This window comes from Epargyreus clarus, unplaced genomic scaffold, assembly GCF_041222505.1.
Source record: "Epargyreus clarus isolate Ecla_fem2 unplaced genomic scaffold, WU_Ecla_fem_2.2 ptg000021l, whole genome shotgun sequence".
In the NCBI taxonomy this organism is placed as follows: domain Eukaryota; kingdom Metazoa; phylum Arthropoda; class Insecta; order Lepidoptera; family Hesperiidae; genus Epargyreus; species Epargyreus clarus.
In genome coordinates this window covers 3,346,787-3,365,785 of record NW_027332228.1, presented here as the reverse complement: position 1 = coordinate 3,365,785, position 18,999 = coordinate 3,346,787, and the positions used below count along the sequence as shown (strand labels likewise).

Genomic DNA, 18,999 nt, shown 5'->3' with positions numbered 1-18,999 from the left:
ACTGGGTCTCACTCTCATAGTGGAACAGCGCCGACAAATGTTTGCTCGGCCCGATATTGCACAGCCACGGAGCTTTTAGCTCGCGGTACTCGATGGCATTTGATTTGAAATAGACGAATCTTGGAATCATGGTACGGATGTTTTTGAAATGTAAACAAACTTCGCGGGCACCGCTATTACACCAATTTTTTTCACCTGTTTACTTTTTATCACTCATTATAACGGCCTCTCGATCGAGGAGTTCAGGTTCCCAGCACGCACCTTTGATTTTTCAAAGTTATGTGCGTATTAGAAATTAATTATCACTTGCTAAAACGGTGAAGGAAAACATCGTGAGGAAACCTGCATACCTGTAAGATTTATAAAAAAAAATCTCAAAGGTATGTGAAGTCTACCAATACGCACTTGGCCAGCGCGGTGGACTATGGCCTAATCCTTCTCATTATGAGAAGAGACCCGTGCCCAGCAGTGGGACAGTAATAGGTCGTTGATGATTGATGACTCATTATAACAGCAGTGTTAAGCGCTGCAGATTTTTTGCTACGCTTGCAGCAACGCATGTTTCTGACCTTTAAATATGGTATCATCTTAGAATAAAAATATTTTCTTTTCACTCTTTGTTTCCTGTAGATATGAAAGGAACCACTTGAGATTAAATCGAACTGAGAAGCAACAATTTATTTTATATATTAATTGAACTGACGGAATCAGGTGCGGATACTGCTACAAAAGAAAGCTGTAATCAAGCCTCTTTTCTAGAGAAGATCCAGGTTGACATGGATTTGGATTTATTTAGTTTTAAAACTAGAAACTAAATTGTATGTAATAAACGAATAATTAGCAAATTTCATAAAAACACAAAAAGTTTATTTTAATAACCTTACAAATATGTATCTTGGAATACCTTTTTCACAGCCCAACGTAGCCGAATATGCCCGAGCATTAAATGAATCAATGTGCCAAAAGCAATATTTTTATGGGATGCTATAAAAACATCCCATAACTTATCTCTCACTGAAATGTGAGTGAGATACTGAAAGGCGAGTTCAAACAAGCATAATGCTTAGTCTCAGCGTGGTAGGGGTTGCAAATGTTTGCTTGCTCCCAATATTGCACACCGTTCCATACTTTTGCTAGAAGCGCGACTTCTGTATACAAAATCCTGGATATTTGAAAAACTTCGCGTTGTTTATTTAGATCTTAATTTTAGACTGATGGAAGAGTAGATAAATACTTATGAGTAGGATATAATTTGGAGAGTTTTGAGTTCAATCCACGGTAGAAAAATATGAATTTAAGATATAAATGTGCTGTCTAGCTGTCGTTGTGTGTCCATGGTTTCGAAGACATAAATAATGTGCTTTGGCGATATGATGTGGCAAGAAGTTATAAAAATTATAAACTTTTAGTTCAGCTAACTCTATTCAAGTTTATTCTTTGAGTTACGTAAAAATCTTTAACTTATATACGATTTGCGATATTATTATGTGAGGTACATAAACGATCTATTAAAAATGTTGGCTGGAGAAAACTTTGAATCAAAAATGTCTTTAAAACCAACATTTTGATTACATGTCGATAATGACATCCGACAATAAAAATATCAGTTGTATTAATAACATTTTAAATGCCAATAACGTTGTGGAGACTCAAGTTAATGCGCTGATAGTTGCTTTAATAAATATAAGTCAATGTCTATAGTATCTAAGTTCTGACTTACCTGTAATAAGTACATTTTACGTTAAGTCTGAAAACATGTCTTCATCAAACGTATCTGAAGAACCTCCTGTCCGTACGATTTACAAGAATGTTCCTCTATCGTCATCATCTGAAGAACCGCCTATGGAAGAATGGTCATCGCTGGACAAAATCGTTATTGAAGACAGCTCAAAGGTGGCTTTATTCAAAGCTGGGCTGTATGACCCTGGCAGCGGAAATATTTGTACTAAGTACATTGCGTTGTCGGACAGTGCAGTGTTGAGGCATCCGTATTACAATTACCCGAGTGTCAAAAACCCTGGTATTTTGGAAGCTTTGTTGGAGCCAGGTATGCTACGAAACATATTCGCTATCCGTATTTGAATCCTAGAACACTTTGTGGTTGAACTTCGGAGATATCGCTACACCTATTTTTACCTAATAAAAGTGTTAAACACTGGTGTGTTCCAATTTGAAGAGAAACAAACCTATCTGAAATGTAGTTCTCAGGGCTATCAACGCGTCTATGGTCGACATAGCATCGTCGCACGTAGCGTCTCGTGGATATCAAACGGAAGAGACGGTCCGCCCCGGGCCTCCAATCATGGGAAACCCCCAAACACAGCTGCTAAAAAGCTCGTCAGAACCAAACAATCTGTGAAATGTATATAAGTCAGCGAAAAAAGGTCATCCGGAATCATATGTATTTTTCGGCGACATGACATTTGTAATTTTGTAAAATCAGATCAACTTTTTACAATGGCGGTAAGCCGCCCCGGGCCTCCGAAGACCTTAGTCCGCCACAGCCTCCGTTACGTTTTCATGATGCACATTTTCACGACACGACGCGCGTCCGGTTTTGTACGATACGGCATCTTATCGTAATGTATGTTTGATCCAAGAATAAGAACAATATTACACAAGATACAGTGTAATCTCTACACGAACTTTTTAATTAATGTAAAACTCCTTTTAACTTAGACATCTTTCGAGTTTGAGTGGTTCACGGAAACGTCTCTTTTGTGTTACTTTCCATATGACGAAATGTTTTAAATAACAAAAGGAAAATTGGCATGTTCTGGTTCAAATAATGTAATATTATGTACGTCGTAGCTGAATACGGGTCACTTTTCGTAATATTTTTCGTGTTTGTAGACCATAGAAATTTTTGTTACAGAAAACATACATATAGAATCAAAATAGAAATCTCTTAGACGCGTAGGCTTTTTTTTTCTTCTGTGTCGACAAGCGATTTCTTATTTTTCATCAATCGTGTTGGGGCAGTTTGGTGGATGGTACTGGTCTTAATTGTGGGGATACAGTTGTGTCCAGCAGTGCGTTATATAATGTCAGGCACATCTGACAAATACGGGAAAGTAAAAGATCTATTTTCTAATATATAACTGTCATATTCTGCAAAGCTGAGTATATATTACTAACAAAAATCCATATAGAATTACAAGTAAACAAATATGAGTCTATCACAATATAGGGATTTTGTTCACTTTGTCCCAAAATCCAACAATTTACAAATTAAGTTTAATTTTGCAGAGGATCAAAAGGTGTACCCTCTTGACGGCAAGGAAATGTATTTAGATTTATGTGAGGAGATGAATATAATACCAGTTAGAAAGTTTCATCGTGGGATGTGTGATGAGCATATTAATTTAAAAGTGAGTATTTTATTTTGGATTCCGTCAAAATTTGAGGCTGGCTTTGAGGAATCGCTTCCATTGTGTAATGCGGTTAGTTTTGGAGAAGGTTATGCTGTACGAAGCTTGTACTTCATAAAAGATACATTTTATTTGGTTTCTTGGAACAATGTTTAACCCTCGCTAATGGCTTTCAAAAATATCTGACGATAGGGTTAGCCTGGTCACTGTACCATCATGTTAGAATAGACTTCTGGTCAGTGAGTTAGTATTATTCCGCTTACAGTATTACGGAGTAAACCCAATAGGAGTAAGAGCAATGTGTCTGGCCCTCACGTACAATAGGTACGTTCGAAGACTGGATCTAACATCTAACTTACTGGACGCAGACGCCTGCTACCATCTCGGGAGGTTGCTCGGAGAAAGTCTTGCTCTTCAAGAAGTTGTGCTGTCTTCGTGCAGGTAATCTCCTCATAAATGTAGTTCAAAGGCGGTAGATCCCGTTCTGGTTCGACTCTGAAGGCATCACCGCCACATCTTTTTTTGGCTTATAACGCTGGAACGCCTCCGATAAGTATGCCACATACTTCAAACCAAAATACAACTGCGTTTACACAGGTGTTATTAGTCAAAAATAGGCGGTGCTGGTTCTGGAGTTGAACTACAAAGAGTTCTAGCACCGTCAAAAATATTTGTGAAAATTATAACTGCTGCTGTAGCTATTATGTGTTCTCAGATCTTATTTTACATGTTCTATCTTATATGAGTCATATGCAAAGTCTATTTTACGTATCAAAATATTCTATATATATTTTTAGTATACAATCCGAGGGTATGCGTAGATTAACAGCATGCCTTTTAAATCGCAGTATCGATTTGCTCGATATATCTAGAAACGGTATCGGCGATACTGGGTTTCAATTTCTTGCCGATCAGCTGAAACTGAATTGTGTGATCAAAAGGTAATTGTCCTTATTACGACTAGGTACTGTCCTCAACAATTTTCTAGAAATAAGGTGTTGTAGTGATCGTCGTGTTATAAAGAGCATGGAAGAAAGTAGAGATTTAATAAGTGGATGAATTAAGGCACTGATTAAGCTGAAGGGAATGGGATCGGGAGACCAAATCACTGCCAACATTAAATGACCACACAGATCTTCATTACGTAAATGTTCCGTTCCTATATACCCGTATACTGAGGCTACATTAACTGAAATATAAGGTAATATAGAAATAGTCCTGTAGTCCCAAAGGGACGCGATGTCCAGTTCATCTTGATTAGCCTAAACAATCATTGTAAAACTCGTTTAGGTAGTTTTGCTTTTAGTTCGTTATATTAACATTAGGAATTAGTTACCTACTGTAGTCAAAATTTTACAAAAATAGTATTAACAAAAATTGTTTATTATATTCAGATTGAACTTAAGTAACAACAACCTGGGAAAAGATTCAGCTTTGGCATTTACAGAAGCTCTTGAATTTAATAATACCGTAACCCACTTGGACCTTTCATGGAACAAACTCTCGACACCTAAAGGTTTCTATTTAATTGTACCTTTAACCTTTAAATTTTTATGCGTAACATATAATCATGAGTAACGCTCGCATCGAGCCGCTCGGCTCCATATAAACACTGCAACGCTCGCATGGAGCGGCTCGGCTCCACATAAACACTGTAACGCTCGTATAGAGCGGCTCGGCTCCACATAAACACTGTATCGCTCGTATGGAGCGGCTCGGCTCCACATAAACACTGTCCCGCTCGTATGGAGCGACTCGGCTCCATGTAAACACTGCAACGCTCGCATGGAGAGGCTCGGTTCCACATAAACACTGTATCGCTCGCATGGAGCGGCTCGGCTCCACATAAACACTGTATCGCTAGTATGGAGCGGCTCGGCTCCACATAAAGACTGTATCGCTCGCATGGAGCGGCTCGGCTCCACATAAACACTGTATCGCTAGTATGGAGCGGCTCGGCTCCACATAAAGACTGTATCGCTCGTATGGAGCGGGTCGGCTCCACATAAACACTGTATCGATCGTATGGAGCGGCTCGGCTCCACAAACGCTGTAACACTCGTATGGAGCGGCTCGGCTCCACATAAACACTGTAACGCTCGTATGGGGCGGCTCGGCTCCATATAAACACTGCAACGCTCGCATGAAGCGGCTCGGCTCCACATAAACACTGCCACGCTCACATAGAGCGGCTCGGCTCCACATAAACATGGTAACGTTCGTTCTGCTCGGACTCTACACAGACTGATGTAATACTAAAGCTGTATCAGGATACAATACACCTAATGTTACAAGCCAATGTCCGCCTTAAGAAAATTTCTTTTATATTATTAAGGAGCTGTTGCATTTCGTTTCGGTTTTATTTTTGCTAATTAAGCGAATTCGTAGTACGTTTTCCCAACAAATCAAGGTGTAAGAGACTCAGGTAAAAACTTTTTAAATCCGTTAGCATTTTTCAGTGGGTACTCCGTACTCGGAAGTCACCTAATTAGGTTTTATTGCAACACCTCTTTGAAACTATGTCACGTAATTACAAGCTTCGGAATGCCGTTTGCGGTTTTTCTCGCTCGGATTAAAATCCCCCTCACTTTTCAACGAATGGTGATTAGTGGGACTCTTGCAAAAAATGCCAATTAGAAATCGCCGATTGCTTGAAAATCTACTTATTTGAAATTAGATTCCATCCCCTATTTACATTACGGGATGTATTTTCAGAAAACATTTTTAATTCTTCCTCTCTTTCTTCTGTACAAACGTTTATGCTTCTAGATCTATATGCTTAAACATTACGTTACCGTCAGCCAGTGCTAAATAATATCCATAAAAGGGGGATATGACTTATAATTTGCTTCAGTTGTAATAAAACTGTAAAAGTCGATACAATCATTCTTATATTACAAGCCGTAAAAACGTCAATAATAATTGAAACGTACCAAAGTACATCTGCAATTTACGTAATATTTTTGGAAGATTTTTCTCATCATAATAAGGATTGTAGTGCCGATGATATTCAGGAATTCACTTGTGATTCATCACTATTAGTGATGAATCACAAGTGCTGATGATATTCAGATTATAATAATAAATATGTGTTTACAGGTATAAATGAACTTCTCCGCCAACTCAGTAACAGTACAGTCCTGGTTGAGTTAAACTTGTCCTGGAACGCACTTACTGTCGGCACTGCGCTGACGGGCTTACTAAAAATACCGACGCTTGAAATACTAGACTTGAGCAATAACAGGTAAAGTATAAATACTAAGTATATTATATTTTATGGAAAAAATATGTAATTTTGTTCTAAAAATTCTTATAATTTATTTTACATATTAATTAGAATGTATTGAAAACGTTTTTAAAATATTAAAATATGATATTATTTTTATTTTTTTAACAATTTACTTTCATAAATGTTATAGGTAAGAGGTTTAAAGGTAAAGGAGTAATAGAATTTCTTTGTTGAAAAGCAGAAAGACAGTATTCACATAGACTAATATTAGAATTGTGTAAAATCACAAAGTTTCATTCGATTTTCAAGATTTTTTTTTATCAAACCTTTCTCTCTAGATTATCAACCGCAGCAGCGACGGCAATAATACAAAACCTACAACTGACTAAACAACTGGACACTTTAGATCTCTCCTACAATCCTCTGTCGCCGTCGGATGCATACATCATCCTCAGCAATATGAGAGACAAGAAAGTTGCTTTGAAAAATCTGCTGATGGAAAATATTACGGTCGAAAGACCATTTCTTCAGGTTTCCTTTGTATTTCACTGAATCATTATAACAAGACAACTATTTATAAACTACGTGTATTTCTTTATGTTAAAAATTAATTACTAATATTATAAAGAGGAAAACTTTGTTTGTTTGTTTGTTTGTTTGTTTGATTGTAATGAATAGGCTCAAAAACTACTTGACCGATTTTAAAAATTCTTTCACCATTCGAAAGCTACATTATCCACGAGTAACATAGGCTATATTTTATATGAAATATATTTGATAAATACATTTTGAGACAGTACAAAGTCTGCCGGGTCAGCTAGTCATACATACATGTAGTTTAACATCGTGGATGAAGTAACAAAATAGACTGTTAATAGATTTACGTTAACTGCATAGTTGACTGTGACAAACGTTCCTCTAAAGAAATTTATAAGGGTGTCTTTACATAAAATCTCTACCTTTTATTTATTTTGTACAAGATCTGGCATGTGTAAGAGAGTAATTTGATTACTTTAATCAGTACTTAGATACAGTTTATAAAAGCGTAAAGATTATTAGGAATAAGTAAGCTCGAACCGAAACGGAAAAAAAATATCAATTTTAAATAATTTATTTTCATCAAAATTGAGGGCATGTTATAATTGAATTATATTTTTTAGAAATTAGATGAAATTCTACAGCTAAAGTACAGAAAAAACTTAAAAGTTACTCATGGAGTGGTTATTCATAATTACACATTGTCGGTGCCTGATATTCGAGAGATAATTATGAGACGATTCGACTTCTTGACGTCGAAAGCGACAAAGAAATGCCGCTTGGATATTGCGTAAGTCATAAAATAAAGTATGGTTAAATTAAAATTACTTACGGTAAGAAAACTTTCATATCAAGCAATACTATTTTTATGGTTGAAATAGCCAGCGAGCAGGGAGAACCCCTGTTCAATATGAAGTTAGTCACAGATGTCCATGGGAGTCAGTGAACACTTACCATAAGATGGTCTACAAGGTCATTTTATCAACCCCAGATAGGATTAGATATTCCTACCTGAGGTCGGCCATAGAAGCGCCGCTACACCTGAAGACTAAGCTGGAACGCCTCGGGAAAGTATGTCTCTCGCACAGAGGCAGAAATATGTGTGACGGTGGGTCCGGAGTCGAACCACAAAGGGCTCTACACCAACTTCAATTCACCCTCAATTCATTTTATGCTTTAATAATAAATACTAAAACTAAAATAATTTCCTAATAGTTTATACTTCCTGCAAAAGTTCAAGGATCGTGAGTTGATGCAACCTCGTGAGATACTGACGGACATGAAGATAGCCAGGGCACCAGTGGATGAAGATTTAGTTTTCGGCCTGGCTAACACGTTCCCAGGGCCCCTGAGCGATAAGGGAGGGAAAACCATTAAGCTGGCTGGTGAGACCATTACTGATACTTTGATTTTTCTAGCGAAAGTGATTGTGAATGTGGTACGTACACAAGATGTAAGTGTTGAATGAAGTCTCTAAACATCTTTATTCTACTTCTAAGGGCCGTTTTCCTGTCGCATTTATGTATCGTGCGGATCTGGCCCCATACCGCTTGTAGACGTGACCTGACAGGAAACAGGCCCTACTCTTTGAGAATGGCTTTGTAAGCAATGACATTTTATAACACGAATTAAAATACTACATCTGCCTTACCAGACTTTTGTACCTATGCAAAAGTCTGGTACCTACGCGTAATTTATATTTAAGCGTAATGTTTTAGTTAATTGTTACTGTTATTTGTGAATAGGTATTATTGAAATGATTCATCGTTTGTGGCCGGACAAGTGCCTTCCTCCACAACACCAGCTGAGAAAGAACCTGTAGTTGTAATATAGACTAAAAAAGAAAAGAAAAAGATAAATAAGTAATTCTATAGTTATTCCTAATTAAGACAATATGAACGAGTACATAATTAAAGTTGAGAATTTTGTTAAACAGTATGTAAGGATATCAATGTTTTGTTAAGTTTAACTCTAGTTATTTACTTAGTTGAAGTTCATTTAAGTTCATATTACTTTGCTTTAATAATAACAGATATTTTGTGATTAATTTGTGCTTTTTGATGAAACGAATATAAAAAACTCGTTAGATTACACGTTTGGGAAATAGATTTAAAGATGTAGTTTTTGTTTTGATCAAAATCGTAAATGTGTAAAATTCTACATGTAATGTGGATTATTAAATTGGGTTAAGTTAAACTTTTAATGGAACTAAATTTTATTGTCAATTTAATCCGCTTTCTAAATGACATTTTAATATATTTACCTACATGCATGAACCTGAATAAAGGGATGAAATCCCGAGGACATTTTCAGGACGCTTCTCACGAGCTTATAAGCATCACAATTAGGGATTATGTAGTATAATGCCTGGCGCACTTTGTTGCTCACATTCTTATAAAATTAATTATGATAGGCTACTAAATTATACTTGAAAATGTTTTATATATGTTGTAAAAATAGATATTATTAATAAGGTATCGGGGATACGTTATTTAGTCTTTTAGGTGGGGATTAAAAAAATATTTCCAGTGCAAAATTTCATGTTTCTAAATTAATGCCCGTTATAACAATATTCAATCGTCGTTAAATCCATTATACTCAATCTATTTTCTTTTCGCCTTCCGAAAATCGTAATTTGACAATTTCTAGTATCGTCTATTATTAAATATCAATATACTATTAAATTAAATAATCAATCTATCCAATGTTTTGCTTATCAAAAATCCACGTTTGTAAAATATCGATTTTTAGTACGTGAAATCTGGATAGTTGTTAATCTTTGGTAAGCAAAACATTGGGTAGATAGAGTGCCTATTACATGGTCATAAATGGTTTAAGCAGTGCGTTATTTGTCTATCAGTTTTATTTATTGTCTTGATAATAATTTTAGTAGAGTGCAGAAGAAACTTAAATATTTCTATATGGTTAGGAGATATACATTTTTTTAAAAATATTTTTAAACTAATCTAATATTGTGGTTAGAGTGAAATATACTAACAATGAAATATAAAGCTTCTCATTCTGAGAGGCGACCCGTGCCCAGCAGTGGGACAATAATGGGTTGATCATGATGATGATTACGATACTAACAATAATGCATTGATCATTAAATAATTTTAGTAACAATATACTGTTTTTCAGTAGGTTTTAATAAAATCTTGTAGTTGAACCGCCCCTTACATCCCTTACGAAATCCCAGAAGAACATTCAGGCCGCTTTATCTCACGAGCTTATAAGCGTCGTCACAATTTGGATTACGAGGTGTAATGAGAATGGGGCATGTTGCTACATCCATATATTGTGAGAGGTGAGGGATATAACTTTGTTCGTTGTTTTCTTTATGACGTGTTTTATAAAGGTGCGTGTTTTAAGGTTGTTACAAATTTATAAATACAGATTAAGTAACGTATTAGCCCTTAAAAGAGTACAGTCCGCATAAAATTGCTAGTCCGCTCTAAATATAGAAATGATTCGCGTCGCCATAGCAAATTGTATGACTACACCTGCTCGCAACAACTTCAGAGCGGACTAGCAGTTTTGCGCGGACTATAGCAGCTGTGTTTGTCCGTTCTGGCCGACAATAGGAAGGGTTTTTCTGTTTGGGATTGATAGAAGATGTGTGGGTGATAGCGACTACTTACCATCGGATGGACTGCTTTTTTATTTTTTATTAATCCTCTAAATACTTGAAGCCTCTTTTATAATAGAGACTCTCAGGGTCTAACATAGTTGTAAATAGGGCGCTGCTCCGAATACCAGTCGAGGTAAGGGAGTAATGTTAGCCTAACCTGAAATCTCGCAATAAACTATAAAAAATATTTTATAATAAACGAAAATAAACTATGACCCGAGAGAATGCTCTGCCCTTTAAAACCAAACCACTAGAACAAAGATCCATAGAGATTTATCAGAAACCTATAATAATACAAACTCGATCGATCACGTCCAAATAAATTAACCAATTGGCTACCAAAGAAAAACAGTTCTACTATCACAAATTGATAAATTACTTCGTGTCTTCGTATTTTACGTAGACCTCTTAAATGTATCCCCTGAGCTAAACTTTCTGAACATCAATCGTAAAGTTTATTTACCCGTTCATGCGGTACTTTTCGCCGAGAAATATATCTCGTACTTTCAGGTGTATCTTTGATATATTTTCGCTAGATTTACTGCCTACTTTTCTTTATCAAAGATATTTTGTATCTACAGGGGTGCTATTCTGTAATCGTTTTGTAATCTCGAAAGCTGAATCTGTGAATACCTAAAAACTTATTCTTTAAAAGTTGGCATTGCGTGTAGCGCAAAACTTGCGATGGATGGATGGAGTTTGTCATTTATCATTACTTACCAGAATTTCATCTTTATAAGCAACACTATCAGATAGTGGAATGTATTTTGTTTCAAAATGATCTCGTTCGATTCCCGGCTAGGGAAAAGATATTTTAAAAAACTAATGATGTAGTATTAGTTTTTATCAAAATCGGCCTCGTAACTCCTTTTAGCATTTTTTGCTAATCCTTATATTTGCGGATTTGGCCCTGAAGGCCCGGTGGAAAAATTCACCCTGTATATGTATTAACATTACCTTTTTTTTTTTTTTCGAGGGGGAAACCTTCAAAAGGTACCCGACGACATGGGAGCGACGCCGGGTTGTGTGGGATTTTTACCGCATTAAAACCCCCCCGGTGGCCGTCCTCAACGCTTGTTGGAGAACTCCGGGATCTCCGACGGAACACAACCGGAGCCCTCCAAGCGCGATGCCCCGATCGGGCTCTACCCTGGGGGAGCAGTTTTCGCTCCTCCCACACCATGTAGTGTTTACGACGGTATGCGACCACACATACCGCCGTCCTTCCCGGGGTCGCTAGCTGGACGGTTCGAGCTCCCACTCTTGCCGCCCGCAATCCCGGAAGCCCCCTTTTAGTCGCCTCTTACGACAGGCAGGGGATACCGTAGCCCTATTCTAGTCCCAGAACTACAGGGACAATGTATTAATATTACCTAGATGTAATTCTGTATTTAGTGGCCCGAACGCTGAGTTTAATTAATTTCTTGCATAATTCACATGTCACAATTCGAATCGAGATGTTATCGAGATTAGACTTCGTGTTGGTATTTTACAGAATAGTATTACATAAACGATATGCGAAAAATGGGTTGATTTTAATTGACGTGTGAGTGACGGACGCGCGCCGGCGGCGTGTGTACACAAAAATGTTTCAGTATGTGTGCGTAAGCTTTGTACAGCCACTATTGGTGGAAAAGCGAAAAATCTATACTCTGATTCATAATTAGGTGTCCAAAATGTAAACAAAGGTGTTGACCTATCAAGAAAATACGTTAGAAATGGTAGTTTTTATTTTTGTCGATATTTAAGTAATACAACAATAATAAAATAATAATCTAAATAAATTAAGATTAATTCACATTTTCTAATATTTATATCACCTCAATTTCGTTCCATACAGTAATAATAATAAAAAACAAAGTTTATGGTAGAAAATTAAAATGTGATAATGGTAACACAATCGGAATCCAAGACATTTCTTGTGCTGTCATTTTTAGTTTCGTAACTGATATTATTCATTTTCGTGATTGTGATCAAACTCTAATGTTTTCTCGTTTACATAATGCGTTTGTTAAATTGTGTATATTTGTTAAATTTTCATTTTTTGTTGAGTTTCTTAAAGTTTGTGTTTCTTGTAAATTTTGACAGTGACATTTCTTTGTTCACCTTTTGGACACCTAATTATGAATCAGACTATAGACTATATTTATAATGCTGCATCTACAAGCTTGAAACTTGTCGCAAATACTAAATCTCTACAAACGCACAAGTGTGTGGACGCGTCGCAAACGCTTGCGGCAAAATTCTTTTTTTACTATAAAAATGTCACTATTGGATCGGCTGCAAGGGTTTGCAAACCTAAACAGTTGGTTTTGTATCAAAATAATAAGTTATTTATTATCTGTAATCTGCCAGTGTTCACTTGTAATTTAGTCTGTGCCGCAGACCGTCTATGCTCTATGACTTTACCCTTTGTACAATTCTCTCGTTGAATAAATCTCTTCTGCTGTCAAAAATAAAATTATAATAATGAAAGTACTATAAAGTTAGGCTGAAAGGCAAAAAGCTAAAACCGTAAAACACCATCAAAAATAAAAAACTTCTGCTGTCACAGTTCAAATTATTAAGTCGTTTTATTTTATAAACAAACTAAGGCAAACGCCCCATCCGTTTTAATTTATAAGGGTTTTTGAGATTCGGCAAGCGTGCAGATACAACATTATGTTTTGCCACCATTACCATGTAAAATCTTTCGTCACTTAATATTCATATACAAAAATATTAAAGAGGGTTTCAACGAAATATTCTAGCGCTATGTAAGTTTGGTAGCTTCGTCATAAATTGATGTCCTACATCGATGATTTTCTTTTGTTACAAGCATTAACCAAGGCCTAGTGTTTCTACGCTATAACGATCTAGTTCGGAACTAGGTTCATTATAAAAACAAAGTTAGGAACAAAGATTCTATTGAATTATACCGACCTATAAAACATTGGCCTCAAAACTTCAAACTTAGCTTTAAATAATCATGTCAGTACAAAATCTAGGCAATCATTGTCTTACGGACAATTCATGTTATATAAAATGTTTTAATTCGAATTACTTATAATACTATAATGTGACGTATTTTCTAAATCGGACTCATACAAAATTATTTACATGAGAAATAGTTACGTAAATTACTTGTCGTTTAAGCTATTGAGCATGTTTCATTTCATTCGAAAAAATCTTTCAACAATCTATTGTTGATTGTTTACACGTATATCTATACAAGATTCTTAAGGTAGTAATTAGTCTTCGAGCAACTTTCTACTAATCGCTACCAGTTGCTCAAGCCATATAATGAAAGAAATTAATAAAACCTTTAAAAAAAAAAGCAATAAAACTCTACAATCTCTCATACAAAGATTTTATTTAATCAAGTCAATTCATATGGTTATTTGAATATTGCAAAGTCTTGAAAAACGATTTATATTTTTTTTGTTTGCTTGGTCAGGGCTCAGGTCTGAAATAATAAATAAATTGTTCATGGACCTAAATATAAGGATGTAATCCCAGGGACATTTCCAGGACGCTTTGTCTCCCGAGCTTATAAACGTCACAATTAGGGATTATGACGTAATGAGGTCGGTGCTTTGTTGCTTATATTTTTATAGTATTTATTATAATAGAGGATTAATGAAAGGTGGTATAACTAGTCAGGGCGACGTGGGCCATCGTCCACCACCTCGCGACCCAGGGAGCAGCGCGCCTCTAGTTAACGAAAAAAACAAGACTGAAATTTATGTGATATTCGTAATTTTGTAAAATTACATCACCTTTTTTTTAGACTAGGGAATTCCGTTCGCGTCTACTATAGGACTAGGACTAGGACTAGGACTAGGAGGAATAGGACTACGGTATCTCCTGCCTGTCGTAAGAGGCGACTAAAAGGGGGCTTCCGGGGTTGCGGGTGGCAAGAGTGGGAGCTCGAACCGCCCGTCGGCGACCCCAGGAAGGATGGCTGTATGTGTGGTCGCATACCGTCGTACACACCAGACGGTGTGGCGAGTGACAAGCTCACCTGGGCGGAGCCTGACGGGGCAATGCGCTAAGAGGACTCCGGTTGCGTTCCTTTGGAGATCCCGAAGTCCTCTACGCAGCGCCGAGGACGACCACCGGGGAGGGTTTAGTGCGGTAAAAGTCCCACATAACCCGGCGTCACTCCCATGGCGTCGGATACCTTTTGGGGGTTTCCTCCTCTTAAAAAAAAAGGGAACTCCGTTCGACTTTCCGCCCCGGGCTCCGACGACCTTAGTCCGTCACAGTTTACATATTATTGTGGCAGACCGCCCGTCAAAATGTATTTTGCCAACATAAAATTTGGGTCTTACTAGTATAGTTCGACCAAACTACTCGCGTGAATCAGTTATTGCATTTCAGTAGGAGGATACCTGATGGTAAGTGGCAATTGTTTGCCATTGACGTGTAATTAATCCCAGACAAGATTGAAATCTTACTTGAGGTTGTTCACAGATGCGTTGCTATCCTGCAGACTAAGTTGGAATGCCTGGGACAAGTACGCCTTACTTATCTCCAAAGTGAAACACAACATCACTTAACACTGCTGTTATGCAGCAATAGCAATGCCACCGCAGTCGAACCACAAAGGTTTCTACTTTAAAATATATTTCCTTTAGGACTTACTACAAATAGTATCAATCCGTAGTAGATTTTGTGTAAAATCTGTTTTCAAAAAGGTAGCTTTATAGGTTTCGCGTTTAGATATAGTGAACAGGAAATTAAACCCCATTTACTATATCCGAGCAGTCACTATTTTGAACACCTCTGGATTTTGTACTTTCTACAGAGGATTATGTTCTCTATTTGTTGTGTGTTAGGGTTGTGTTTAGGGTGTGTTGTTGGATATCGTATTCTTTCGTGAAGACAGTAGTATCGTCGGGGAGATACGAGCGACTGTTGTGCACTTAGGTACCTTCCTCTTTATAGGGTTGAACTGAAAATAGGTTCTTTATTTTATAAAATTCGTAAATAGGTATGCTGTTCACCTGAGTTCTTTATAATAGATGTAGCGAACGAGCATGCAGTCTGGGTGATCATGAGGTGGTGAGTGATGGTGAGTAGCCATTGCCGTCCATGGACATTAGTAATCGATCCGACATTAGATTAGTGCCTTGTTTGAGGTATTCCTGAGGACTATGTTGGAATGCCTCGGATAAGTGTTTCCCTTACCACTCTAAATCGGTACACAGAAGTGCTGTTATACGACAGAAATAAGTGCGACGGTGGTGCCTTCGGAGTGAAATAATAATGTTAGAAATTACTGGGCGATTATGACGGGACTTCTCAAAAAAAAACTTTTAAACGGAAGTGACATATTTTAAATTGTATTTTAAATATAAGGCTTCCTGTACAATATTGCAAAAACACTACGCTTACAAAACAGTTAGCCTACTGGATGAAACTAGACCTCAATCGGGGGCCGAGGATGGAATCCCAGGCACCTCTGACTTTCCCAAGCTGTTGTAAAATTAATTATAACTTGCTATAACCTGTCGTGGCAAACATCATAAACCTGCTGCTGCTGCCTGAGACTTTATAAAAAGACTTCACACACCAATTCATACTTGTCCAGCGCTGTGGACTATTTCATAAACCTTTCAATCTGTGAGGAAACCTGTGTCCAGCAGCGGTACAGTAATGGGTTGACTTACAGGGACGTGCACAGGTGTATTCGTGTCTCTAATCTTAAAATTTTAAAATATGTGAGACATAATGTCCTAATCGGGCAGTTTTAATTCTGCGGCGCGCATCAATTAGCGGCACATGACACCGCCTCAGATTTTAGGAGGTGGCGAGGACGAGCCGCACGGGTTATAAAGGTACCATCGGGGACATAACGCAGAGTTATAGTTGGCTAGAACTGCTTTGATATAAAAATAGTATATAAAAATATAGTCGTTTTGGAAAGGTTGTGTATCTGAATGAGATGGATTTATGGTTAGACAGAAATGTAAAGGTGGTAGAACCCTCTGTGGTTCAACTTCAGCAACACCGCCATATTTCTTTCTGCCATACTAATGTTAGGCGCTGCTGTGTTCTGATTGAAGGGTGGGGTAAGGTTTACATGTATGTACATGTATGTACATGGTGGGGTAAGCATTACAGCGTAGTTGTCAGGGCTAGCGGTGCATCTGTGGCCGACCTCAGGTAGGAATCTAATCTTGTCTGTGGTTGATTACAGATGTCCATGGGCGGCAGTCGCCTCTTACCATTGAGTGGACTACATGTTCGTCTACTATTCCTGTATTATAAAAAAAATGTTGTACAGCTCAATCAACTTCACAGCACTTAAAGATATGAGATTACGTTACGAGATGCGTGAGTGACAGCGGGTATATCGAAATATCAAAATTATTTAAATCCTTTTTTCAGCGCGGGACATGCGACTTACTGAGGCAGCCTGGACTCTTTGATTTTAAAAACATGTACCTAACATATTTATGTTCACTAATGTAGTAGTGTAAGTAATATGAATAAAAAGTTAGGCTCTTCAATATATTCTAAGTCCATAGAAAGTAGGTTCAAGGCGACTTATTAAAACGGTCGCTTTAAAATATGTCGCGCTGGGGCGCCGTTGCTTATAAACAGTGTGATATTGCTGAGTTACTGTGGATGTGCTAAGCTTTTATCGCGAGTCACTTTCAAAAGACATTCTCCAACATTTTCTAGTTTTAGTAATACTAGTTTTAATTTTTAAAACAAGTTTGTTTATAAAAAACGTCACTTTGGAATGCTGCTGTCTAAAATAGGTTAATGATACGTACACGTATAGAGGCCTTGTAGTGCAAATTATTGACTAGATTTTTTCTAGAAAATGGTGTTAATTGTAGCCGTTTCTTTAATATCTATATCTGAAGGAACTAGATCGAAGGCGACTTATTAAATCGGTCGCTTTAAATATGTCGCATCGGGGCGTCGTCGCTTATACACAATGTGATAATGTAAGCCTAATGTGGATCGCCTTATATGTATGATTTTTAATACACAAAGTCAATAAAAAGGTGCAGCTGAAATTTGCGTCTCACTTGAGAGAAAATACTTCAAATGATCGATTTAAATTTAATAAGCCTATCAAAAGATGCGTTTAATTTACTGAAATTTAAATTTTGTTTTGTTTTTTTGTTGTTCTATAAGAATACAAAAACACACGAATCCCAAAATGTAAATAAATGTATTTATTATATACTATAAATATTTTTACAACAAAATAAAATCTCACCGAAATTTTTGAAATAAAGATAAATAACCATTTTCCTCGATCATCCGAAAACGATTATGGAATCTTCACGTTATTGTTCTTAAGAAGGGAATAATTTTCAATATTTATACAATTTCATTACCTTTGGCAGCTTGAATAACCGACGTATAGTAACTATGAGTCTTAAACTCTTCAGTCTTTCCAATATCCAAGTTTTTATCGCCTTTATGAATATTTCAAAAGGAACTAGATACTGAAGGTGGAAAGATTTCTAATGATCGCCTGTCTATTCCTCTGATGTTACTGAGAGCAGTATCCACTTATAAATATGTATGCGCACATAAAAGGGAACGAAACTTGGATGTAATACTTTCGGAAAAGTTGATGTCGATATTGATGCTAAAGAATTTTGCTAGTGCGAATTTTTCTAGTTAGTAGTTCCTCTTAAGTTGGGGATCCGGGATTCGATTCTTAGGCACGTGCCTAATTCTTTTACTCGTGTTAGAAATTAATTATCATTTGTATTACCTGACTGTGAAAGAAAACTTCATGATACGTGAAATTGCCGCTTACGGAAGAGATCGCTGGTTAGCGATAAGACTGCCTTTTATATTGTCTTTTAAATTAGGTAGTTTTATCTATTTTTTATATGTATCTTCTTTTATTGGGTACAATAAAGAGTATTGATTTGATTGCCTCAGAGCTCTTTAAAAAGTTCTCAAAGTTTTTTGAAGTCTACCAATTTACACTTGGCTACCGTCGTGAACGTAGCGTAAACTCTTTTCGTTATCCTGCAGTGGGAAAGTAGTGGGTTGATAATAGTATCCGGTTTAAGAGACGCTGTGAGAGGGGTAGAAATAAAAATATATAACGGCAATGTTAATTACTACTATGTTCTAATTTAAAGTGTGTGGTAATATCTGTCGCAAATATTCATTGTATTTTGAGATGCTAATTTAACATTAAAAAAAATAAATAATTCGATTTGAAACTTGAAAAATTTAAAAGTGAAAATAAAATAAATTAAAAT

The 18,999-nt window shown here is 36.7% G+C and overlaps 1 protein-coding gene across 5 annotated transcripts in view; it reads left to right on the top strand.

The window, feature by feature from the left end:
• The first annotated feature begins 901 nt into the window (after positions 1 to 901).
• Positions 902 to 18,999, top strand: part of LOC140750951 (uncharacterized) — a 48,757-nt gene continuing 30,659 nt past the window's right edge. The window contains exons 1-10 of one of the 5 annotated variants that reach the window (XM_073084714.1): positions 902 to 2,047; positions 3,250 to 3,371; positions 3,637 to 3,812; positions 4,169 to 4,312; positions 4,766 to 4,887; positions 6,471 to 6,615; positions 6,939 to 7,131; positions 7,761 to 7,927; positions 8,353 to 8,522; positions 8,883 to 9,193. In XM_073084714.1, coding sequence (XP_072940815.1) covers positions 1,756 to 2,047; positions 3,250 to 3,371; positions 3,637 to 3,812; positions 4,169 to 4,312; positions 4,766 to 4,887; positions 6,471 to 6,615; positions 6,939 to 7,131; positions 7,761 to 7,927; positions 8,353 to 8,522; positions 8,883 to 8,959 — 1,608 coding nt within the window. In that variant the 5' untranslated portion in view covers positions 902 to 1,755 and the 3' untranslated portion in view covers positions 8,960 to 9,193. Of the gene's footprint in view, positions 2,048 to 3,249; positions 3,372 to 3,636; positions 3,813 to 4,168; positions 4,313 to 4,765; positions 4,888 to 6,470; positions 6,616 to 6,938; positions 7,132 to 7,760; positions 7,928 to 8,352; positions 8,523 to 8,882; positions 9,194 to 18,999 lie in introns of those variants that run through there. The other 4 variants (XM_073084716.1, XM_073084715.1, XM_073084713.1 and 1 more) reach the window with 4 other exon arrangements.